Source organism: Nematolebias whitei, chromosome 17, assembly GCF_014905685.2.
Source record: "Nematolebias whitei isolate Nwh7 chromosome 17, NemWhi1, whole genome shotgun sequence".
NCBI lineage: Eukaryota > Metazoa > Chordata > Actinopteri > Cyprinodontiformes > Rivulidae > Nematolebias > Nematolebias whitei.
Window position 1 is genome coordinate 27354993 of NC_056514.1, and position 24560 is coordinate 27379552.

The window sequence follows — 24560 nt, forward strand, 5'->3', positions numbered from 1 at the left end:
CAATTGGGAGAGGGGGCGCGAACGCTCGCCTTCACCAATGAAAACAAAGTGAAAACTCAGAGAGGCTAGCACCACTAGCTCAACTGGTAAGAGAGGACAATTGGGAGAGGGGGTGAGAACACTCGCCTTCACCAAATAAAACGAGGCCAGGAACTCAGCTGGCTACGTAATAAACAAACTTCGGAGCACGGTCCAACCGACCACGCGGTTGGAGGCCTCCAGTAAACGGGAGCGGAGCGAACGCTACCGCTAACCAATAGCAAAATATAAGCAAAAAACCACTACTTACCAGTGTTAAATCACACACATAGTAGTCATAAACAACGTCGGAGCACAGTCCAGCCGACCACGCGGTTGGAGGTCTCCCAACAAGCGTGAGCGGAGCGAACGCTACCGCTAACCAACGGCGAAATATAAGGAAAACACTACTCACCGGTGTTGAATCACACACATAGTAGTCAGACGCTGTAAGTTGGGAGAGGCGGAAACCGCCGTAGTTCCCAACGAAACAGCAGAAATACCTTTGAACAGGGTTAAACCGTCGCAGCCCTAGGAGGGCGAGCACGCTACTCCCGCAGACGGGCAGTCGGGCTTCCGACGACGGTAAAAAGTTCAGAAAAGGTCCAAAGGGCTGAAGCCCTGAATTGAACCGCGCGCGAGAAGAAAATAGGAGCAGAGCAGCGGATGACGTCGGGCTATATAGCCTCTGATTGGTCATCCGTGTCACACCTGTGACTCCGTTGGTATTATTACTCGAATCAGCGCATGCGCGAAGGGAACATTCAGTGCTTTCAGCACCGCCCTCTGGCGGTCAGGAGGGATGAAATAGAACCTCAGTTTTACAGCTATTGAGCTAAAATGTGATGTATAGCAACCCTACTGGATCCAACTCTGGCACTTCAGTGTTGTTTGAAGACCTCAGAGGGTCGATACAGTAGTCAAGCATAATCATGAAGACCAAGGAACACACCGGACAGATCAGGGACAAAGTTGCTGGGAAGTGTAAATCAGGAGCAGGTAATGAAATAATAGCCAAAGCTTTAAGAAAGGGAATGCTGTGCTGTCCATCTGAAAATGAAAAGTGCATGGCACAGTTTCATCCGTACCAAAACATGGCCGTCCACTTGGCATTGAACCAAGAAGCAGCCCGGAAGCCCCCAAGGTAAGTGGAAGAGGTGCAGAGATCCAGGTGGGAGAATCTGTCCACAAGTTGCTCCACAAATCAGTGGCAAGAAGAAATTTACTGGATTGTAAAAGTGTGATTTGTGGTTCTCACTGAATTTTATAAGCAGGGAAGAAAAACAAAACATAGTTTGCCTTAACAAAAAAACTTTATTGAAACAGCGATAATATAATTAACATATACTCACAGCCCAGCTTTGAGTTAAAAGCAACATTACAAACTCACAAAGCTGAACCTGTCAGTCAGTAGATCATGATTTCAGTAGGTCTGCTCCAAGTCCAGCCTAACAAAGTTATCAGATGGCTGCAGGGACATTTTTGTGCATCGTTCACCTGCAGTATTTGTGATTTTAATAAAAATAAAACTTCAAAACAGTCTGCTCGCCTCACTGCTGGCCACACAGCAAGCACTGGTCCAGCTCTCAGTCTTAGCTGATAGTAGACAAAAAAAAGGTAACTTTAAATTCTATTTCAGCCATTTCCCTGTTTGACGTTCCACCTCCAACAATCTGAATTCAGTTTCTATAACCTTTCTCTTTTTTGAATCTGTAACAACAATGGTCCTCTAAAAATTGTTTAAAACGTTTAGTAGATTTGAGAAAATTAGCCAAGAAGTCCCCTTTGTTCTGCACATACCTGTATACCTCCACCATTTTTTCACCTGACAAGAACCTGTCCATCTTCAACATGCTTGAGCTCCTTCATTGCAGCTACAGCAGTTCAGTTTTGAAAGCCCCACATATCTCTCAATAGTCGTTTTATCAAAATTAAAAAAATAAAAATAAACCATGCTCTTGCAGCAAAATCAATCAATGCAAAATCGATATAAAACCTCTGCTCTATGCATTCTCTATTGCAGCTTTACTGGATAGATTTGTTTTCACTGTGTTCTGGATGGCGGCTGTGGAAGAGGACGAGGTGGAGCTGGATTTCTTCTCCATGGATCTGAACGAAGTCGTGACGGTAGAGGACTTTTTCTGGACCGTCTGGATGGTCTTCTTCCTCTTGACCTGAAGCACCTCCGTGGCGTCCATGTTGACGCCTCGTTGAACCTCCTCGCTGGTCTCCACCTGCTCTGAAGTTTGCTGTTGTTGCTGCTGCTGCTCCATCTGCTGCTGGTGACGCAGCTGAAAGAACGAGATAAAGGGAAGATTTGAAGCAATATAAACTTTTTATTGTTCTACGTTCTTAACCAGAACCCCCCCCCTTCATGCCCATTTACCATGTGCTGGTACTTTGCAATAGCCTCCTCGGTGGTAACTCCCTCAGCGAACCCCAGCTCTGCAGCTCGGCGAGCCATCTCAGCCTTGTGGGAGCCAGGGGGGGTCCATCCCACCCCCTTGATGCAGTTCAGGTCAGATTTGTAGTTCACCTGCAATCAATAGGAGCACTAATTAAAATCATATTCATTGTTCTTAATATTGTGAATGTTAAATCAGCATTCACACCATTGCTTTCCTGTTTTATGTTTATGTATGCACTTCTCTCAGTTGAACTACCGCTGCATATTTGTGCTCTTTCAGCTATTTATACATCAAACTGTTCAGCTCATTCAGGAGATGAATGCTACGACCTTAGGTTTTTGTAACTTTTCAAACATTTCAAAATGTTTAATTTTATTTAGAATTACCCCTTACAATAGGATTTTCTCTTTTTTACCCAGACTTTCTTCTCTTTTAAATCAGTTTGAGCCATCTTGCTTTATTTTTGCCTTATGCTACTTTCAGCTTTTAGCTAACCATATGCTACTTTTAGCTTTTAGTTATTTGCTGCTTTCATTTTCCATCTACTGTTCTTCTACTTTTAGCTTTAAACTAGCATTTTTGCTTAGATCAGCTGTACACTCATTTTTATTTAGCAAGCCTTTTGGCTTTTAGCTGTTATTTAAGGCTATCCCATTTGATACTTTTTAGCTATCCCTTTGCTAGCTTAGCTTTAAGTCAGCCTTTTACACCTTTTAGCTTGTTGCTAGTGTTTTGCTGATTTTAACTTTTAGCTAGTGTTTGGTTTCTTGTCACATTTGACTTTTCTTCTTTTAGCTTGTGTTCTGCTTCTTCTTTTTTTTTTTTGATTTAGTAACTCGGTTTCAGCTTCTTCAGCAAATGTCAGCAATCGTTTAACATTCCACCACTAAATGTTGCAGTTTGAAGTTTGAATGAGCGTCTTATGATCTTGTTCTTCATGCAGCTGGACTCACATCACTCTGCAGCTTGTAGGCCTGCTTCGCGTGCTTGATGGTGAGCTGCTCGGGGTCACAGGTGTAGTCATGGAGCTTGTGCCTGTAGGCGAGGTCGCTGGCCTGAGCCTGACTTTTCTTGGCATGCTGGAACTCGGGCTGGTCGGTGCTGATTTTGTAGTGGGCGTGCTCTTCCTTGGACTGACGGGCGTACTCCAGGTTGCTCTGGAGTTTGCTGGCTGCCAGGGAGTGCACCATCTTGGGGTCATCCTCCACACAGCGCAGGCCCACCTGGTGGCCCTTGTCCTTCAGATGAGACTCCTTGTAGCGATACTGTTGGAGTAGACAACGCTCACATCTTAACGAGTATTAGTATTCAATGTTTAAAACTGAGAATTCTCTGAAGAAATGACTCTGAAACAAGCAGTCACTGTTTAAAAACTTGGTCATATTTAAAAAATCTGAAAACATAAAGTAGAAATTAACATCTGTTGGTCACACAAATACACTTTCATGTGTTTACAGTGTTTTATGTCAAAGAAATAGCAAGGTTACAAAACACTTCACTCCCATTTTTAAAGACAAATTCTGGGATCGGATACAGTAGGAGTAAATGAGAGTTTGGGTGTGAACATGCCGAGAAGATTTGACAGAAAACTATTTGTGTGCACTGTGTAAGAAGTGTAAAAGTTGTGGCAATAAAATTAGATTAATTGCAAAGATTTTGGAACATCTTGACAGCTTATAAACTGTTTGGCATCATATGTCAAGTTGAACATGTTCAAAATTTTTCAAAATTAAACTGTGATTGCGTAAAACCCATATACTGTCGGATATAAAATACCGTATTTGCTGGCATATAAGTAGCACCTTTTTGCATAAATTTGCAAGTACTGCGACTTATACACCAACACGACCAATATACGTTTTTTCCCCATATTTATAATCCAATTTTTGGCTGAGATCTGATTTCATTCTTTCTGACATGAAAAATATTAAACATTACCATGTGCAGCCGCTAGAGGGCCCCCGAGCATTATGGCAAGCCAAGTTTCTCATTAATATGTAAAAGTGGCTATTAATGAGACACTTGACTTGCCATAGCAGCCACCTTCCTCTCGCTCCAGGACTCCTGGAGCAAACATCAAATCAGCAGCATTTCACCGCGCCGCCCAGGCGAAATGCTGCTGATTTGACCATTAAAGTGCATTTATTAAGGAAAAGTTACACTGAGACAACATTTGTTATAATGTTAAGCAAACAAATAATTGTTTTTAGGTGGTTATCTTGTTAAATTTCGAAGAAATGCACTGCGAGTCCTGCCTCTGCGTGATCCTGCAGCCGCAAATCGATTTTTGAAATGCAGCTGATTTGACCATTAAGGTGCATTTATTAAGGAAAAGATAGACTGAGATACACCTTTACTATAATGTCGAGCAAACAAATAATTGTTTTTAAGTGCTAATCTTGTTAAATTCTTGTTAAAGTCCTCCCGTGCGTGCTCCCGCAGCCGCCATTTGGTAACCAATTGATTTTTGGCACAACACCGGCCCACGTTTTCGGGTAGTCAGCGGTGATGCGTAACAAACACAACATGTCAGCGGTGATGCATAATCGATGCGACTTATTTATGTTTTTTCCACTTTGTTAGACATTTTTGCACTGATGCAACTTATACAGCAGTGCGACGTGTATGGTAGCAAGTACGTATCGGTCCAGTTATGGAACATTCAAGTTTCTGTCGCTCTTTTACCCTTTAAACTATTTCTCTACTGTAAAGAATGTTGGAATTAAAGATTCCCAAACATGGCTGGGTTTTCCATTAATTCAGCAAAAACCCCATTGTCTTTGGGCATTGATGCCTTATTTCATTAAAGAAACCCTCATACACTATCCCAGATGTTTTAATGCTTACAACCTACCACCCTTAACCACAACAAAACATGATTTTTAGTTGGAAAATTAACATTTAAAATTTAATAGGATATGTTAATTTGAAATTAATTGTATCAAATGTTTAATTTGACACAAATTAAGACGTGAATAAAACTTACATCACTGGCAATTTCTCTGGAGGCCTTGGCCGTTTGGAAAGGAATGGCGTCCAGCCTCAGGTCGTAGCCTGACGTCTTCACCTGCTCCCCGGACGCCTTATAAATTTTCTTCATGGGAAGAGGTAAAAATATCAAGATGAGACGTTAGCATGTTTTCAACAAAAATCTAAATGATTATTTTCTACGTAGGCAGAACCTGCGGCTCACATCGCTAATCTGCTGGGCGTTGAGTTTGGCTCTGACAAAGTCCGGGTCATCTGGGTGTAAGGTGTATTTATGCATGTCGTCATTTTTCCCAGATTTGTACAGCCTCTGTAATGGGCCATGTGGAAGACATGTACGTCAGTACCAGGAAGCACAACCTTTGCAATAAATAGACTGAATCGATTCATGAACAAACCTCGCTGCACTGCTGATAGCTTGTCTTGGCGTGGATAATGTCAGGAGAGTCAGTCACAGAGGTGAACTTGAGCCTGTCTGGCAGCTGGCGATACTTCTTCTGCAGGAAGAAACATCACTCGCATTCATAACTAAAGCTCGAGATTTAAGTTTGAAGAATTTAAAGTGACTTTTAAAGACAGTCAGCATAAAACATTTAGCAAATTCATCAGAGGTATTAAAGATATTTTTGTCTATTTTACAAAGCACTTGCTGTAAGCAGTTTCTGATACTTTACAGGGAGTTTAAAAGTCTAAAATGCAAAATAATGGGTGCACATATTAAATATTTTGGCCTTTAAGTCATTATTACAGGCTTAATTTTAGTCTAACACCATTTCTCCTATGTACTCACTTCACTTATTAGTTCTCCGGCCTTCTTAGCAGACTCTAGCTGAGGTGCACCGACTCCATCCCAGGCTACTCCTTTCATAAAACTCAGATCTGACTTATAGAGTTTCTAAGCATAAAACAAAAACACGTGAGACAAGTTGCATCTGCTGTTGATTTGTTTTTCATCCCATTATCATCTCAGCTTCTCACCTCACTCTGCAGGTTGTAAGCCTTTTTGGCCCACTTGACCTTCATGTCATCAGGCAGCACCGTGTACTCGTGCAGCCTCTTCCTGTAGTCTTGGTCGCTGGCCAGGGCTTGAGCGTTCTTAGCCGCCACCAGATGGATCATGTCCGGCGTGAGATGGTACTGCCCGCTGGTCAAAAGAGCATCCCTGCGGTACTCCTGGTGGCTGGCCAGCCGGCCGGCCTCCAGGCAGTGGAGGAGGTATGGGTCGTCTGTCATTTTTATTCCAATGTGTTTCCCTTTCTCCAGCACATGGTTGTGTCTGTATTTATACTGGAAAGACATAATTTGTGTCACTTTCAGTTAAATTATTTCTCAATATCCCACAATAATATTTAAAGTTTGGTAGCACTTACATCACTGGCAATGCCCGTGGAGCTCTTGGCGGCCTGGAAGGGGATGTCCTGCATGGTGAGTTTGTAGCCCTGAGCTCTCAGTGTGTGCCAGGACTCTTTGTACTTTATCTGCAGAGTAAGCACATAAATATCCTAAAATATCACACAAGCACTTCAGATCTTATAATAAATATTGCATATATTAAAGTGCATGGGTTAAAGTTTGGAAGAGTACCTCGCTGAAGTTGGCAGCATTGATCTTTGCCTGTGTGATCTCTGGTCTTTCACTTGTAATAGTGTAGCTGTGCTGGTCGTTTATCCCTTTTTCTTTGTACAAACGCTACGAAAGAAAAAAATAACATTGCTTTTTGTGATTATGTTTTCTAACTTTAGAAGGGAACATGGAAACTAAGCTCACTGGCTCACCTCATTTGTGATCTGACCACTGAGTTTAGCGTGGATGATGTCTGGGGAGTCGGCAACAACTGTGTGCCTGAATTTGTACGGCTGCTGTCGGTACTTTTTCTGTTACAAGAAGAAACAATACGTCTTATTTTGAGGTGCTTTATGTCCATTATAACAGACAAATCTGAGACATCTCACCTCACTGATGAGGTCTGTAGCCCTCTTGGATCCTTCAATCTGCAGAGCTCCAGTAGCGATCCATGCGGCACCTCGCAAGTAATTCAGGTCAGAGCGATACACTTTCTGTGGAACAAGCAGTCCAAAATGTACATATTCCAAACATATCTTATATCAGAACATCCACCTCATTGGGGAGATGGGTACAATGATGTTCCATTTTTTTTTTTACTTTTTTTTTCTTAAATAATCTGCTTCTTTGAGCTTTAACAGCTCGGTTTCAGCTTATTCAGCAAATTTCAACAAAGTCATTCAGTAGTTAGCCATCTTGTTTTTTTTTGTTTTATTTACAGAAAACATTATTTCTTTAGTTGACTCTTGAGTCATGTTAAGTATACTGCAGTAAAATAAAATAAAATAAACAGTTAACTTATATGGTGCATTTAAGAATGTATAGGTTTCTGCAGCATCGGACAGTCCCCCTCACCTCACTCTGCAGGGCGTACGCCTTCTTGGCAGCCTGCAGCTTCATGTCATCAGGTAGCGAGGTGTAGTGATGCAGGGACAGCCTGTAGTCATGATCACTGACCAGTGACTGGGCCTTCTTAGCGTGAACAACATCCATCATGTCCATGGACAGGTGGAACTTGGAGAGCTCCTTTGCAGACTTCTGTTTGTACTTTATCTAAAAGGATAACATACCCCAATAGAGTGTTTCCGAATACAGCATATGGTTGGTTTTAACAAATAAAGCACAGTTCAGAATCACTCACATCACTCTGTAACGTGCTGGCATGAACTGAATGAGCAATGTTCAAGTCATCCTGCAGTGTCTTGAGCCCAATCATCTTCCCTTTGCTCTTCTCAAACAGTTCTTTGTACTTTTGCTGAAACACAAACCACAACAGAAGGAACATTACTGCACGGAACTGTTGTGTTAGTGATAAAATACTAAAGAGTTTTGTTGTGAAGTGAAGTTAAATAAAATCATGTTTCGGTTCAACTATATATTTTTTGATTGAATGAACTCACATCACTGAGGATCTCTGACGACGCTTTGGCTGATTGGAAAGGAATAGCATCCAGGCGCAGTTTGTAGCCTCCATCACGCAGTTTCATCCACGATTCTTTGTAACGACTCTGAGAACATATTTGGAAAAAAATCGCAGATACAATCAACAGACTGATCAGCTGTTTGATGGATACGAGGAGCTGAAAACCCAACTTTACCTCACTGATGTTTTGGGCATTGATCTTGGCTTGCACCAGCTCAGGCAACTCTTTGTTTACTGTGTAGTTGTGCTTTAAGTTTTCTCCTTTCTCTCTGTACAACCTCTGCAGAGCAGAAGACACATTTTCACTGACAACCAACATTACCCCAGAATCCATGTTGTGGAAAAGTGGCATCTCTTTTACGTTTTTGTATCCAGTCAACTTACATCAATGGCCAGTTTGTTGCTGGCTTTGGCCTGAATCATCTCTGGAGTGTCATCAATGCTGGTAAATCTCAGAGAGCTCACATCCTGACGGTACTTGTTCTGCAGAAACAATTTGACATGAAACGGACTCACTGCAAAATGCAGAAGAGGGCACGCTACCATCACAATATCACAAACATGAGTCCTTGCTTTTTTTAAATATCTGCCATAATTAATAACAAAACAAAGATGTACACACTGGCTAGTAATAAAAATCCATGTAAATGTTTTAAAAAGCCTGCTTCAAAAGTGGTCTGGTTCCTGGTATATTCCTGCTCCATGTATCATGTCAGGGTTTAATGATGGTGACCCCAACTGGAATGACCTTTAAATAACTGTTGGCCTGCAATGAGGTTATGAATAGTTTGGTGCCTCCAGTCTGTGCTATAAACATCTCACAAAAAGTTCTCCATGTACTGAGGCAGGCTTTAATATGAAAAGATTCAGTGACCAAATGGGATGTTTGGAATATTTACAGAACGGGGGAACCAAAGGTCGCATACTATATTGTGGTTAAAGCAGCAGCTGCCAAATTAATCATTGCTATTGTTATGAAAATATATAGTCATAAGTGTTATAACACAGCGCTAATAAGTTTGTGTGAATGCTGTCAAAAGTACTTCTGCACACTTTGAGCTTTTTTAACCAATCATAAAGCAAAACTTTCAACTCAGTCTAAAATAAAATGCTATGATGTGGTTTTAATAACTTTTATACTTCCAATTTTTTAACTTTATTTTGATGAAAATCCTCTTAGAAATACATTGGGAGCTCTTAAATTCCTTCAAAATGTTGCTTTATTTTAAATTAACTTTAGTGTGTACTTCTACTTTTTTCTTCTTATGCTACTTTTAGCTTTCATTTAACCACTTTAAGCTGCAGTTTGCTACTTTCAGTTTTTTGCTACCATTCCATATCAAGGTGTTAGCTGTTGTTCTGTTGATTTTAATGTTATCTGTTTTGATACTTTTACTACTGCTATGCTAAATTTAGCTGCTATTGTGTTAATTCTTATATCAGTTTAGCTAAAAGTTTAAGGCGACTGTTTTCTGATTTTACCATCTGTTTTGCTAATTGTGGCAGCATTTTGCTATTTCTTTTTGCCAAGTCAGTTTCAGTATAATTATTGTTTTGGATTTGTCATTGCAGCAATGCATTCTGGGTCACAGAGTTTGCCATTACTTCGCTGGCCAGATCTGCAGCTTTCTTTGCCTGCTGGACATCCAGAGACTGCGAGGCCTCCCAGCCGACGCCCTTCATCCAGTTCAGATCCGAGCGGTACTGTTTCTAAACATGAAATCAAACAAGTACACATTAATATTTTGAATTTTCATTAACGCATTGCAGACATAATCCCTTGTATATAACATAAGTTGTTTAAAATGAAAACCAAATACATCGCTCTGTAGTTCGTAGGCCTTCTTAGCCCAGGCCACGTTGAGGTCAGTCGGCAGAGTGGTGTATTCATGGAGGAAAGTCCTGTACTTGATATCGGTGGCGAGGTCTTGAGCTTTCTTGGCATGGCTGATGTTCAGCATGTCCAGAGAAACGCTGAGGACAAGTTTCATTTCAGACAGAAAAAGAGGAGTTTTATTCCACATTTAAAACCATTTATTGCAGTTTTGCACATGAATGAGAATAAGAGCAGAGTCTTTTTTATTAAAAAATGGGTACTTTAGCCCTTTATCTTGGTTTGGATTAAATCAGGGTCATGACCCATAGCTGTCCACCTCAGAAAACCAATCTTTTGTATTTAAGTCTGCGCTCATGTGACCTTTGGAAATGAAATGTTCAGACGAAGGAGCTGCTTTCCTAATTACTGCTGACATCAGGGTTGTATTAATAGTTCAGAGCTTTGAAGGGGAGTACCGTGAAAAGGTTTGGAACAATTATATATCTTACTCTTGAAGCTAATTCTTGGAACAACCTCAGTTTGGAGAAACGAAGTTTGATGATGCTCAGTACAAGCCTTACCTGTATTTAGTCTTGGCGTCCTCGTAGCTCTTCTTGTAGTGATGATCGCTCTGAAGTTTGGTGGCCAGAGCAGAATGAGCCATCTGAGAGTCATCGCTCACCGACTTGATGCCAATCACTTTGCCTTTGCTTTTCTCATACTCCTCTTTGTATTTGACCTGGAAGACAACGAGAATTAAACTATCCGGTTGTTCATACTCGAGCTTGGAAATTTTAAATACATCCTTCTTCATGATTTTCACAACTCATAACCTCATAAGCATGTGCAGCTTTTCACTTTAGATCAATTTACATGATCGACGAAAACACTCACAGCACTGGCCAGGTCTCTCTTGGCTTTGGCTGTCATTATGGACAGAGAGTCCAGACGAAGCTCGAAGCCTTTGTCTCTCTGCGTCTCCCACTGGCTCTTATAGGTTTTCTGTAAATACAAATAAAATAAAACAAAACAGGGTATTATTGTCACTTTTTATGCGAATATAACTCTCCAAATGTAAAACAAACTGTCCGTTCTGATCAGAAATTGGCTAAAATTTCTTATTTTAAAAGGACCAAACCTTTGATTAACCAAAGTTCATCTAAACAACTTTGATTCTTCTATAAACTTCGATTGAGTCCAACAAACGATGATTCACAACTTACCGCACTGAGCAGGTCAGCATTGGCTTTAGCTTGTCTGAAAAGGGGCTCGTCTTTTGTCATGGTGTACTGGTGTATTATCTGCTCTGTGTTTGCTTTGTATGCCAGCTAAAAAATAAAAAACAATATATACAATTTAAATACACTGAGTAGAAGCAATTAATGGAATGTACAGGGTGACTGCTCACAACAAGAGGCGCTTACATCACTCTGCAGCTCCTGACACTTCTTGGCGTGTTTGGTGGAGAGATCGTCAGCCACCTGCGTGAACTTGATCTTGTCGGCCTTTTGACGGTATTTGTTCTGAGGAAAAACAAAAAGAACACTAGAAAGTTCCTGGAGAAACTTTTGTGACCACTTTAAATTTCTGATTTGACAGTATATGTTGGGGTAAAGTCATTTTTTTTCTTTGAAGCTATCGTCTCCATCTGGGATGTTTGATTTGAATTCACTGTGATGGGGAAGGTTCTCAAATATAACCACATCAAATGTCAGCTCTATGTGTAAAAACAGCTGAGTTAAAGCCGTTTAAATTTAACTTTGGCAGCCATCTCGAATTGTATTTTTATTTTTTGCTATTTATGGAGCATTTCTCTCAGCTACCACCACACCAAATTTCAGCTTAATATCTCTAAAAAGGGCTGATTTACAGTATTTTTCCTTTTTTAGCTCAGGTGGCCATCTTGGATATTCGATTTGCAACCAGAGTCTATGAAAACTGACAAATAAAAATGGCATCTTTGTTTGAAAATTACGTTGGTAACTCGAAATGCCAATAAAAGTAATAGCACACATCACGGTGCCGAGCCGGTCGTTGAAATTGACGGAAGAGTAAGATATAAAGTTAAAAAACCTTTGTCAGGTGGATAATAATAAGTGTCTGCCTTACTAGACAGTCCCCATGGATGAAACACCCTGAGGACCAGGACAGTTTGAATAAAACATATAAACTCACATCACTGAGCATCTCTCCAGCTTTCTTGGCCTGAGTAATGTTCAGGCATCCCTCGGCCTCCCAGCCCACTCCTTTCATCCAGTTCAGGTCTGAACGGTACTGGTTCTGTTGGTCAGAAAATCTCAACAATCTTTTTCATTTTGCTTATTTAAAAATAAACCTTTAGCTCCCACCTATCCTTCTTACCTCGCTCTGGAGAGAGTAGGCCTTCTTGGCCTGCTGGACCTTGATGTCATCGGCCATGACGGTGTAGTCGTGGAGTTTCGTGCGGTATTCCAGGTCGCTGGCGAGGGCCTGAGCCTTCTTGGCATGGCTCAGGTTGATCATGTCCAGAGGAAGGCTGTACTGGGCCTGGCTCTCCTTGCAGCCCTTTTTGTACTCAATCTGAAGTGACAACACCGAAAGTGACCAGTCAAATAGTACTTTGCTTATTTGCACGTGTACGAATGAAACCCTGAAGCCTGGCGAGGTTGATCTGCTTACATCGCTGCTCATCTTGGCCACTTGAAGAGAGTGCAGAGTCTTGGAGTCGCTCATGTTCACCCCGACTGCCTTCTCCTTGTTTTTCATGTAGGACTCCTTATATTTAATCTAAAACACATGATCAGCCAGTTTATTTCCATTTGCTACCTGTGAAACCGAATCGAAGTCACTTCATTTTTCTCTTGCTTCGATGTCAGCAGTCTCGGTGCATGTCTTCACAGAGGAGGAGTGTGGGACACTTACATCACTGGCCAGTTCTCTGGAAGCTTTGGCAGCTCTCACGCTCAGGTCGTCCACACCGATATCACAAGCCTTAGACTTTGTCTTCTGCCATTCTTCTTTATATTTGATCTAAAGCAAAAAAATATATAGATTTTAAAGTCTTAACCTGGCAAAGATAATTCATAAATAGTGATTTAAGACATGCTGGTACGCACTCACATCACTACACAAAGCAGTATTCTCTTTGGCCTTTTGAATTTCTGGCAGATCCTGGGATAACGTGTACTGATGCTTCGTCTTTTCATAGCCTGCTTTATAGTTCAACTGTGAGGGACAAAAACAGTGTCCGTTTACACAACTACAACACAGTGCTCGTACGTGCAATTCGTGTTAAAAAGGAATAAATAGTCATAATGTTTATTTACGTTGCTGACAAGCTGAGCGTTTTTCTTGGCTAAAATGATCTCGGGTGTGTCCGTCACAGATTTGTATTTGACCCGCTCAATATGTTGCTTGTAGTTCTTCTGCAAGAAACCCACACACAAATTTACATCATAAATGATTGTAAGTTGTAAACACTTAAAACATTAATCAGATGTTTCAGCGCATTAGATAAAAAAACAACTCATTTCCTGTCAAAAGGCGATAGCCACTATATTATCTCTCTTCATTATTGAACATTTATATATCAAACATTTTAGCATGTTGCCTATAAGCAAGAACAACTTTGGTTTAGAAATAAAGTGACAATTTAAGAAAATGCAAGCAGGGCAACAAGCAAAACATTACATTTATTTGAATGAACAAAAGTACACTAATCTTACTAAACATATGAACAGTGTTTTATTGTTTATTAATGCCATCTTTACAAGCTCATAAATAACACCTTTATAAATCATTTGTCAATTAATCATAATTGCTGCAAGCTTTTCACTACTTTTAAATTCTAACTAGACTTTTGATGGCTTTAGCTTTCAACTAAGCTGTTGCTGTTTTTAATTTTTAGCTAGCATTTTGCTGCTTTTGACCTTTAGTTAGATTTTTGTGGCTTGCAGCTTTTAGCTAGGCTTTTGTTACATTTAGCTTCTGATTGGCATTTGCTACTAACAGTGGTGGTCACAGCTAACCAAAAAGTTAGCTTTGCTAACCCATATTCTGCTAACTAAAAAAAAAAAAGATTTTCTAGTGCTAAACTGCTAACAGCTAAGACGACTGTGACTGCTGCATCGTCTTTGTCTCCTCCCAGTTAAAGCTCTGTCGACCAATCACGTCTTGTAACGTTTAAGACACGCCTACAATAGAAAGGAACAACTGAGTTTATTACAGCTCCTCAGATTGGTGTTTTATTGGATTAAAGATGAAATGTTTCAACAAATTTTTTTTTAAATGTTTTTATTTTTTGTAATCCACCCAGAGGACCTGACTTAACAGACTAATTTAGCAGAAGCTAATTCCTCTAACGGTTTCTGAAGTTAGCAAAAACGCTAATCTGCTAAACCAAAAATGTGTTCTGCTATTTAGCTATTAGCTGCTAATAGCTATTGCTATTAGTTGTTAGCGGATTAGCGGAACTGTGTCCACCAGTGGCTACTAATTAATAAACGTTTGCTACTTTTAGCTTTAGCTTGCCTTTTTCTGCTTTTAATTTTTCACTAGCTTTTTACTATTTTTAGCTTATAGCTAATGTTGTGCTTGTTTTAGCTTATATGCCAGACTTTCCTGTTGTTTAAAGTGGGCTGGATCAAAGATTCTCCAGTGGTTTTTAAAGTTTTATTGTTTTGTTTTGTTTTCCCCAGGAGTTTCTGATTCCTTGGAAGTAAAGTTTGAAGACATTAATGGTTATATACAACTGTTGCCCAGCATGTGGTCAAAACATTTTTAACACAAACTTAAATTACTTTAGAACTTACATCCTTCAGAGGGTCGAGCTTCTTCTGGCTTTGGTAGCCTGGTGTGAGAGTAGCTGGGTAGTTGTACTCCCCTTGCTCCTGCTCCTGACCCTGTTTATATGTAATCTGAAACAAAAAATACAACTAAACATTAAAAAAAACATGTCTGTGCTAATGATAGTTACAGTATTTATACGTTTTATTTATTTCATCAGATAAATGTTACTTTAAAAGAATGTGTAGTATTTTTACAAAACCATTTTGTGATGTATCCAAGCAGATCAGTATGGTAATTTAAATATATTATACGTGCTTACATCACTCGCCAGCTTCCTGGCTTTCATGGCATGCAGAGTCCTCTTGTCCAAACCAGAGTCTTCATAGTGCCCCTTCATGTCGCTCGTATATTTTTCTTTATACTTGTTCTGTCACAGTAGAAGAATAGAAAGCTGTGGAAATGTTTTCAGGACAAGTTGTCCTGCGTGCTAACGTTTCCATGTATCGTTTTATTTTCTGTGACTTACATCACTGGTGAACTTTGCGACCTTGGCAGCAGTTTGAAACTGTGGCGTCTCACAGAAGTTGATGCTGTGTCCTTTGGTGTTCTCCAAGTCTTTCTTGTACTCCACCTGCAGAAATAAAGCAAATATTAAAGTCTACGGTATTTCTCTGCAAAGAAAGATTCGTATTTTGTTATAGTTCGGTGCGACATCCCTGGAAAATAATGAGTATATACTGAAAATAAACTGTTTGTTGACTTGGTTTAACTCAGTCTAGATCCCAAATCAGTTCAGTTATGTCAATTTGAGCTGCCTCAAGACTTAAAATTAAAAATTAATAAATAAATAAAAACTTGCAGTAGATTGAATCAACATTCTTGGTAAATAAATTTAACTAGAAATGTTGAATTAAGAGAACTCAGAAAAAAGTTCAATTTAATTCATGAAGTTTTTACATCATTATAATAAAGCTACTTATTTCAATGTCATGAAGACCGTTAACGAGACCATGAATAAATTGTAAGTAAATTTTGTTTACATATAGAAATACCCAGGGTGAATAAAAATCAGTCAGCAATGGCGACGTCCTTTGAAGAGTCATTAAGGATGCATACGTCTGACAATTTTGATATGCTGATATATGTTTACCTCAGAATTGGTGAGTACAAATTCAGATAAAAGTACTTTGTTTACAGTGAGTGCATACCTGCATTTCAGAATAGCATGTCAATATATCTGGAAAAATACTGGAGTGAACGCTTTCAAACTGCACCATTTGGTATAGTTCTGGACAAGCTGTAATAAGCTTCATAGTTTGCAATGAGTACCTTTAAGCAGAATTAAATTAATTTTTGTTTGTTGGTGAATAATCTCCTAAATTCGATGGGAAGACTTCGGCCTTGAACATAAGCTGCAACCTCACCACATGAGTATTTTAAGGATCTGGAAAATGGCTTTATGTTTTTTGGAAACTGACACACTAACTTGGGGTTCTGCAACCAGCGGATCTGGAGCTCTCTTTGGTTCCTCTGCAGCGGGTCTAAGTTTTGACCAAAACGAACATAAAACTGGTTTACTGGTCGTTGTACCAACAAGAAGAAATGACTAGTTTTAGAAGTTTTCCGCTTATTTCTTTTGCCAACGTGTGAATGATAGCACTAACACAAGGAGTAAAACTTGTTGACTCCATCACGCTAGTAGTTTGTTAACCACTTCTTTTAGTTCACTTCCAGTCTTACGGTGTGATCTTTTACTCAAATATACCAATTAGTTGTTTTTTGTTTGTTTGTTTCTTGTTGTTGGTTTTTTTTTTGTTTTTTTTTTTTTTGGAGGGGGGCATACCTTTAAGACAAGTTGCTGAGAAGAAAAATGGTGAGTCAACTTGATAACAATAAAAATTAAAGAATAAAAAAAGGTCAAAGTAAACGGAAATATTTATTTTCATTTTCCAATTCAATTATGTATCCAACAAACTGGGCTTTTTTTTTTTTTTTTACTTTATGCTTTATTATTTCATAATACTTTATGAATTGTTTTCACAATTAAAAAGAAAACTCACATAAGCCTGCACACTTGTGTTTGAATTTTTATAAAATTGGTAAAAAAAAACAACTTTTTTTTTCTTCTTTAAATCCAGTCATTTTTCTAAAATATAAAAATATCAATAAATATGAATAACAATTTATGATTTTTGTTTCATAATATTGCACCTACTGGCCAGAATGACAGTTTTAGCAGGTTTTGCTGCTCCATACACATTTTATTTAGTGTGCAAAGGGAAGAAATGGCTCTTTTGATCATAAAGGTTGCAGAAGCACCAACTAAACCATATTTCCAACTTGTCCAGTTATCAACATCATATTTAGATCATTTTATCCAGAAAAACGATCCAACTTATTTGGCTTCACAATTAAAGCCGAACTAACCAAGCCTGTGCGCTTTACGATCATTCTCACCTCACTAACAAGCTTGTTGATTTTCTGGGCGTTTTTCAGGCTCAGATTGTCTTCAGTGCTCAGAGTGTGGAAGCAGGTCGTGCCCTTCATCTTGTTTAGGTCCTTCCTGTATTTCAGCTGCAAAACAATGACGGATGAGCCATGACATGTTAAGATCAGGAGATTAGAGAACTGCATGTGCAGGCTAGCACAGTCTGAAGATTTATGTCAGAGGGACATTTCCTCGTTGTTGTGTCTCGTCGCTTCTGACCAGTAAAGTCCAGATGATGTATGAGGCTGAGGGTTTGACATGCAGCGTTTAAAAGCAGCTCATGTAGCGATGGGAGTGACACAGACTTCTATTTTTTAATGATACAAAAGTTCAGACAGCAGCGACACAAGGATACTCACGTCACTGGCATTTTCTTGAGCTTTTTTTGCATGATGATATCCAGGAGTGATCATTGCCGGGAAGCTTCCTTTACCTCTCTGCTGCTCATACTCTTCAGTGTAAGCGATCTGGAAAACAAAACACTTTTAATAAACGAGTTTCACCATATTGAGTTATTTTCTACACATTTGGACTGACTGATTTAACTGTCTATAGAAAATGAATGTAAAATAGATGAAAAACCAACAATTTGTAGCCAATTTGGGTAAATATTGAAAGTTCTGCGCAATCTCAAGAGATATCATCAGATGTTACACTCGAGTATGTGTTTTAAATGACTCTCAGCTACTACCATGTCAAATTTTAGCTCAACATCTGTAAAACGGACTGAATTATAGCTATTCGTGTGTAGTCTAAAGTCACTTGGCTACAGAACAGCTGCCAAAAACTTTTCAGTTGTACAAAGAAAAAAAAAAGTAAATCTGACCAGTGGTTCATGAGATATTTTGCTAACAGTGTTGACTCCAAATAGTTAGTGGCAATCGTTTCAACAAAGGTGTTTGTACAATTTGTTAGTTCTCAGAATATGTGCTTTGGATGAATTTCAGCTGTATTTAAGTCAACATCTCTAAAATTGTGCGCTATAGCCATTTATGTGGTTTTAAGGTCAGTTAGCTGTGGCGGCCATCTTAAATTGGGTTGACTCCAACAGTTATTCAGTTATAGTTGTCCATTCAGTGATCACCTTCTGAAGGTTTCAGTAAAATCCATCTTCTGGTTTGTGAGATATTATACTAACAGACAGGCACACAAAGACAAGTGTAATACCTGCCTTTCACCTTTCAACAACATGCAATAATTAGCTAAATGATAATTTATTTAAAATTTGTTATGTTCTCACCTGGCTGAAGTTCTCTGCATTCTCTCTGGCGTGAAGCACTTCGGCTGCTGCCGCCTCAGTGCTGGCTTTTCCCTTCATCTCCTGCTCGTACATCTGACGGTACTTAATCTGGATCAACACGACACGGTCAGCAAAAGTACTTTCAGTTCATACATTATTACATGCATTTCTTTTATTTTCACTCACGTCACTGGCCTGCTCAGAGGCCTTTTTTGATATCTTGTATCCTGGGGTGAGATGTGCAGGGAAACTACCTTTCCCCCTCTGCTGCTCGTGTTCCTCTGTGTATGCGTACTGGAGGGAGAAAATGAACTTTTTTTAATTTGTTTGACTGAGTAAGGTAAAACAGATTATGTTCTCAAAACCACATGGTTAAAAATAATCCAGATATGCTGAAGCGAAAGCTTACGTCGCTGACAATTTGTCCTTGTTTCTTGGCCAGAAGCACCTCAGGCGGATCAGCAAATGTTGTGTATTTTGAAACTCTTTCTTCATGTCCTTTTTTATATTCCAGCTGATAAAAAAAAAAAGTTTTGTTTATTTCATTTTTAAACAAATTGAAACATCTAACAAAATGATCTAACAAATTATTTAACGAAAGAAGGCAGCGCCTCTCATGAGGCTGCAGCCTCAGGCACCCCCGTCTTCCCATGTCTATGTTGTTTGTGTTTCTTGGACGGGCTGCACTGAAATGTAATTTTGTTGTGCTTCGGTGCAATGACAATAAAGACTGATTATAATATCCTGCTACAAAGATATAGTGTTAATAATTCAGTTTTGGCTGTCATATTATACTTACAGTACTAGCCAAAGTGTTGGCATTCTTTGCAGCTTGGTAACCTGGTGTAATCATGGCAGGAAAGCTGCCTTTTCCTTTAGACTCTCCATATTCTTCTGAGTATTCCATCTGCACCAGCAGCACAAAGGTAATCAGTGGAAATCAAGAAATTTAACTAGAGTTGGTCATATTGACAATATAAACCGCTGTTGTTTTAAACGTAAGAGATTTTTTTTAGGGTAATAAATGAATGTGCACTCACATTACTGACTGTCTTCTGTGCCTGACACATCGTCACTACTTCCTGGTTGGTCACCGTCCCTAAATACCAGGCCTCCTGCTGCTGCGAGAACTCCGACTGAGACTGAAAGGCCTGTTTAAAATGTCGAAACAAACATGATCAATTCCATCCTGAGAAACAAAAATTAGTACCTTCAAATGTTAACACAATAATAATAGAAAATAAATAAATCAGAACAAGGCTCTTGTCCTGTTTATTTGATAAATCTGTGTTCATTTGTAAGTTACACAGTCCAATATTAACAGCAATATTTGCGTTTATTTAGCCTTTAATAAGAAAAAAAATGTTTTTTACCCCCCCAAAATCATATTGTCACCATGTGATTCATACATTTATAAATGTCCTAGTTCCAAACTAAATATTTAATTTACAAGCTAAATATTTAGTTTACAAACTAAATACTTAACTTGCAAATTAAGTATATATATATATATATATATATATATACTATTAAACCTGAAACACACTTTTTGTTTTAGTTTTCACTTTGAACCTTTTGACCACACATAAGTTTGTCATAATATGAGTAAAAATGTCCAGCGTGGATCTTGTGCAACAAATCCTGGTGACATGTTGCCACACAGAGCAAGCCTTTCACTCTGAGTGTGCATTTTTGCAGATGATATGATGATGTGTTCAACAGGTGGGATACGGTGCCCATGTTTCAGTTCCAGTCCTGGATTCTACCCCATTGTAACTCAGTTAAATCCCTTTAACTATTTAAAAACCGCCCTTTAGAGAGAAAGCAAAACAAAACAACATTAGCTCTGATTTTATTTATCCAAAGACTAATCAGGATTTTAGTGGGAAATGTCTTTATAACTTTGTGAAACATCCAGCTTGGTCTCTTGGTGGCTCACCTGGCTGACCTCCTGACCGGCCAGGCGAGCCTTCTCCATCTCCATGGATTTCATGTCATAGTGGAAGGTGGACTGAAAGCGCTCGCCGTCGTTGCAATACTTCAGCTACAAGTGCACATGAACAGTAAGCGTTAAGCCGAAGTTGGCAACATCAGCACAAAAACAAGCATCACTACTAGAAGCTTTTTTTTTTTTTGCCAAAAGATGCACAAAGTGCTGCACAATACAAAAGTTAAAAACAACACAAAGAAATGCCACAGAGCCACTATAGGTGTTTTGATTGGCAGTAGCACAACTAGCAAACTGATTTCCAATTCAACCGTTTTATTTCTACATCTCCAATACCCAAAAAGGGTTGAACATGGTGTTAAACGTAAATTAAAACAGAATTCAATGCTTTGATAATCTCATAAACCCATATTTTATTCACAATGGAACATAGTAAATGGATCACATTTTTAAACTAAGAAATTGTACCATTAAAGAAATGGGTGCAGAGACAACGAAAGGCTGTAAACGTGTGTGGTTTGATAAACAGCTTGAGGAGCAGTTTAGAGAGGCTGAATCTCTCTGACGTAAAAATGGGCAGACGTTCACCAGTCTTCAAAGCACTGCATCTAAAAAGAGTGGAGCAATTTCCGAATAATGCTCCTCAACAGAAATTATGGACGACTTTGAATGTCCCTTCAACCGTAGTTCATAATATCATTAAAAGATTTCAAGAATCTGAAGAAATCTTTGAGCTCGATATTCAGGCATTAAAAACACGTCTGATTCTGTTCTGGACATCACTGCATGCGTTCAGGAACACCTCCACAAATCATTATCTGCAAACTCAGTTCACCACAAATGCTGGTAAAGCTCTACCATGCAAAGAATAAGCCAGATGTGAAGACCGTCCAGAAATGTGCCATCTTCTCTGGGTCACAGCTGTTTTAAAATGGACTGTATAGAGAACAGTGCTGTGGTGAGATGGATTACACGTGAAATTCTTTTTGGAAAGTGCAGATGCCGCATCATCTATACTAAAGAGGAACTAGAGCCGTCTTTTATCAATGCACAGATCAAAAGCCTGCCTCTCTGATGGTATGGAGGTGCATTAGTTCCTATATGAGCTGCTTACAAATATGGAAAGGCACAATCAATGCAGAAAAATATATACAGGTTTTAGAACAAGATGTGCTTCCCTCCAGCAAAATAATCCAACTAGGATGATCCAGGCTTTTAAAACACTACAGTCCAGCATCAGACAAAAATGGGACAACATTCCCCCCCCAAAAACTCCAGCAGCTGGGCTCCTCAGTTCCTAGAAGTGGTAAACATAGCCTTGTCCCAACTGCCAACAAATTCAAAAGGATTTCCCTCAACCAAAAAAAACATCTAGTGCAGTTCCATAGTTTTAACATTTGACATGTTTATTAGGCTCCAATGTGAATAAAATAAGTGTTTATGAGATTTGTATTTCGTAATGTTTTACGTAACGTTACAACTTTGTCAGAACTGGGGTTGTATCAATGTGTCTCTGAAAAACCTGAACCCATAACTTCTTTGTGCTGTTATTAATAACTATCAAGTTCCAATAAAGATGAAACCAGACCGGACGAGAAAGATCGAGAATGAAGGACATGAAGGTTGTTTGATGATCATCCTTTGGCAGTAAACACAAGCTAAACTAATATTAGAACTGCTGTATTGCACAGGATAAGAGTTACAAGGGCTGACAATAGCAATCTATTTCAAAACTCATTAGTATGAGCAACATTTCTACAGAAATGGTGACTTTTTTTCCTTTAAGGTATAGGATCTGAAGTCAATCATGAGATATTTCCATCAATCAGCATGTTAAGATGCATTCTCTAGTGGCTTATTGCTAATCAGCGTGCTTGCCTCCTGCAAACACAAGCTCAGGGGGGGGTTGCATGAACTTGTGGACACAGACAGACTCAGACAGACAGAAACAGGTGGCATGGCAGAGGAAAGGAAGGGATGTGAGGCTGTTCTTTTTTCTCTCCAACTTATAATTTTAGCCACCTGAAGCATAAAGTGGGTAAAGCAGAGGGGAGGGTAGTCTCGCCTCTGTCAGGCGTACAGAAATAACCTGAGCCTCACTATTCATTCCAAAGCACTGCTGTCATAAACGGACTGAGTGCAGGCGTCCAACTTTATCAAGTAAAGATGGAACGAGATCTTACCCTGACGGTGATCATCTTTTTCCAACTGCATTTTGGGAGTTACCGTATTTTTCGCAGCATAAGGCGCAATATCAATGAGCGGGCAATTTCTGACCTAATCTCGTTCAATTTGCGCCTTATGGTGCGAAAATTATGATAAATCATTTAGGAGGTCATGTATTCTTTATGTGGCAGAATTAACAACATTCTCAAATTTTAAAATACGCCAGTATAAAAATATCGTGTAAATTATACAAGCCAATATTTTTGACAAACGGTCAATATTTCACTTGCAGCATGCGCAGTCGCTTACGCCTGTTAATACAGACTGAGTCAGAAAAGTGCCAGAGCTGCTTGCATGTGTGTTGGCATCAATGATCTGATTTTACCTCACTGCCTGACTTGCCCTGCTTCTTCGCCTTGATGTTGATGGGGGCCTCGTAAACGCTTGTGAATGTGTTGTTCTTGGGATTGTGCCTAAAAACAAGAATTTAAATCATTTTAAACCAAATAGGAATTGATCAAAACGTCTGTCATAAAATATAATATGGAAAGAAATGTGTTTTTTTTCTTTTTTATATATATCTTGATCAATCTTTGACTTTTTTCCTAAATTTCACAAAAGATTGCACTTACACGGAGCAGTATGGCCTCTTCTTGTGGCTGACAAAGTTATTTGGAGTGAGGACCATCTTGCAGACATCACAGTGAAAACAAGCTTTGTGCCAATTCTGACAAAAAGACAGGAAATTAATTACATTTGAAAAAAAAATCTGTAGAAACATGACATGAAATGGCTATTTTTGATTAATTTAATTGATAAACATCCTCCAGAATGCCATCAATGTTCTTGTTGATGTCTTCAGTGACTTATTTTCCATGTAGCATGTTATTTATTTAAATTCATGTCATATAACTCACTAAGACTCATACAGTTATTAAACAGAAGTAGTTCCAGCGTATAACAAAATGAGTAAAGAAATAAATAATTGAATGGAAACATGTATATGAAAGAGGTGCTCGATAGGCTCCATAAAAACAATTAATTCTAGTAATTAGTTGCAGTCTAGGTCATTAACCTTCTGTTAGACTGAACCATATGTTGGACCTTACGCCCTTATGGATTTATAATAACTTAAACTTTACCAAATTTGGAAGCTGATAATTCCCACACCACAAATCAACTGTTTTACAAAACTGTCACAGAGGATGTTAATTTGGAAATGTGAGCTAAAATGTCCATTACCTGATCAATGCAGTTGATCTTTTCTGTTGGGTAGACCACAAACCCACACCTGGCGCACGACTGCATCTTGCAGGATCCTTTTTCCTCAGAAAAAACAAAGTAAAATCAAATGAAATGCTTTTCTTTCAGCTGCTGGTCAGTTTGCTGCGTCCTTCCTTGTGGTAAACTTAGCTCTGAGTCTGTGAAACTCTAAAACGGTCTCTCACTTGAAACCATGTCCCGTGTTAGATCAGACCCCCCCTTCTGTGACCTAAGCTTCAGGACTGGCTGAGTGTAGCTGTCCCTCTGCCACACAGAGTTTAAATGTCCCTGAGTATGAGTAATGGTCTTAAATGGGACGGTTAGTTTTATTCTGGTCTTCCTGTCATGAGCTCATCACGACATAAAGTTTAATTAACTTTAGAATGTTTTACTTGATTTTCATCAGGTATGTTATCGATAGATAGATAGATAGATAGATAGATAGATAGATAGATAGATAGATAGATAGATA

At 39.1% G+C, this 24560-nt stretch overlaps 1 protein-coding gene across 1 annotated transcript; it reads right to left on the minus strand.

Annotated features, from left to right (window-relative positions):
• Positions 1-1689: 1689 nt before the first annotated feature.
• LOC119423640 (nebulin-related anchoring protein) lies at positions 1690-24242 on the minus strand. Its single transcript, XM_037691045.1, has 43 exons — positions 24068-24242; positions 23458-23552; positions 23211-23298; positions 20651-20755; positions 19752-19862; positions 19511-19618; positions 19121-19225; positions 18898-19005; positions 18712-18819; positions 17831-17938; positions 17441-17557; positions 15510-15614; positions 15303-15410; positions 15007-15111; positions 13522-13620; positions 13316-13420; positions 13118-13225; positions 12875-12982; positions 12578-12775; positions 12392-12496; positions 11641-11739; positions 11440-11544; positions 11111-11218; positions 10798-10955; positions 10221-10374; positions 10006-10110; positions 8785-8883; positions 8576-8680; positions 8378-8485; positions 8119-8232; positions 7833-8030; positions 7367-7471; positions 7190-7288; positions 6999-7103; positions 6785-6892; positions 6393-6701; positions 6205-6309; positions 5813-5911; positions 5620-5724; positions 5413-5520; positions 3380-3691; positions 2405-2554; positions 1690-2309 (listed from the first exon to the last, which is right to left on the minus strand). Exons 1-43 carry the CDS (start codon positions 24131-24133, stop codon positions 2022-2024), a joined length of 5406 nt encoding a protein of 1801 aa, XP_037546973.1. The 5' UTR covers positions 24134-24242; the 3' UTR covers positions 1690-2021.
• Positions 24243-24560: the final 318 nt, after the last annotated feature.

Coding starts and splice junctions, on each gene's coding strand:
- LOC119423640 (XM_037691045.1), bottom strand. CDS start 24,133: ATGCAGTCGTGCGCCAGGTGTGGGTTTGTGGTCTACCCAACAGAAAAG. Junction 8,884..10,005: donor CTGCAGATCTGGCCAGCGAA/GTAATGGCAAAC, acceptor TTGTTTCTGCAG/AACAAGTACCGTCAGGATGT. Junction 6,893..6,998: donor ATGCTGCCAACTTCAGCGAG/GTACTCTTCCAA, acceptor CTTACTCTGCAG/ATAAAGTACAAAGAGTCCTG.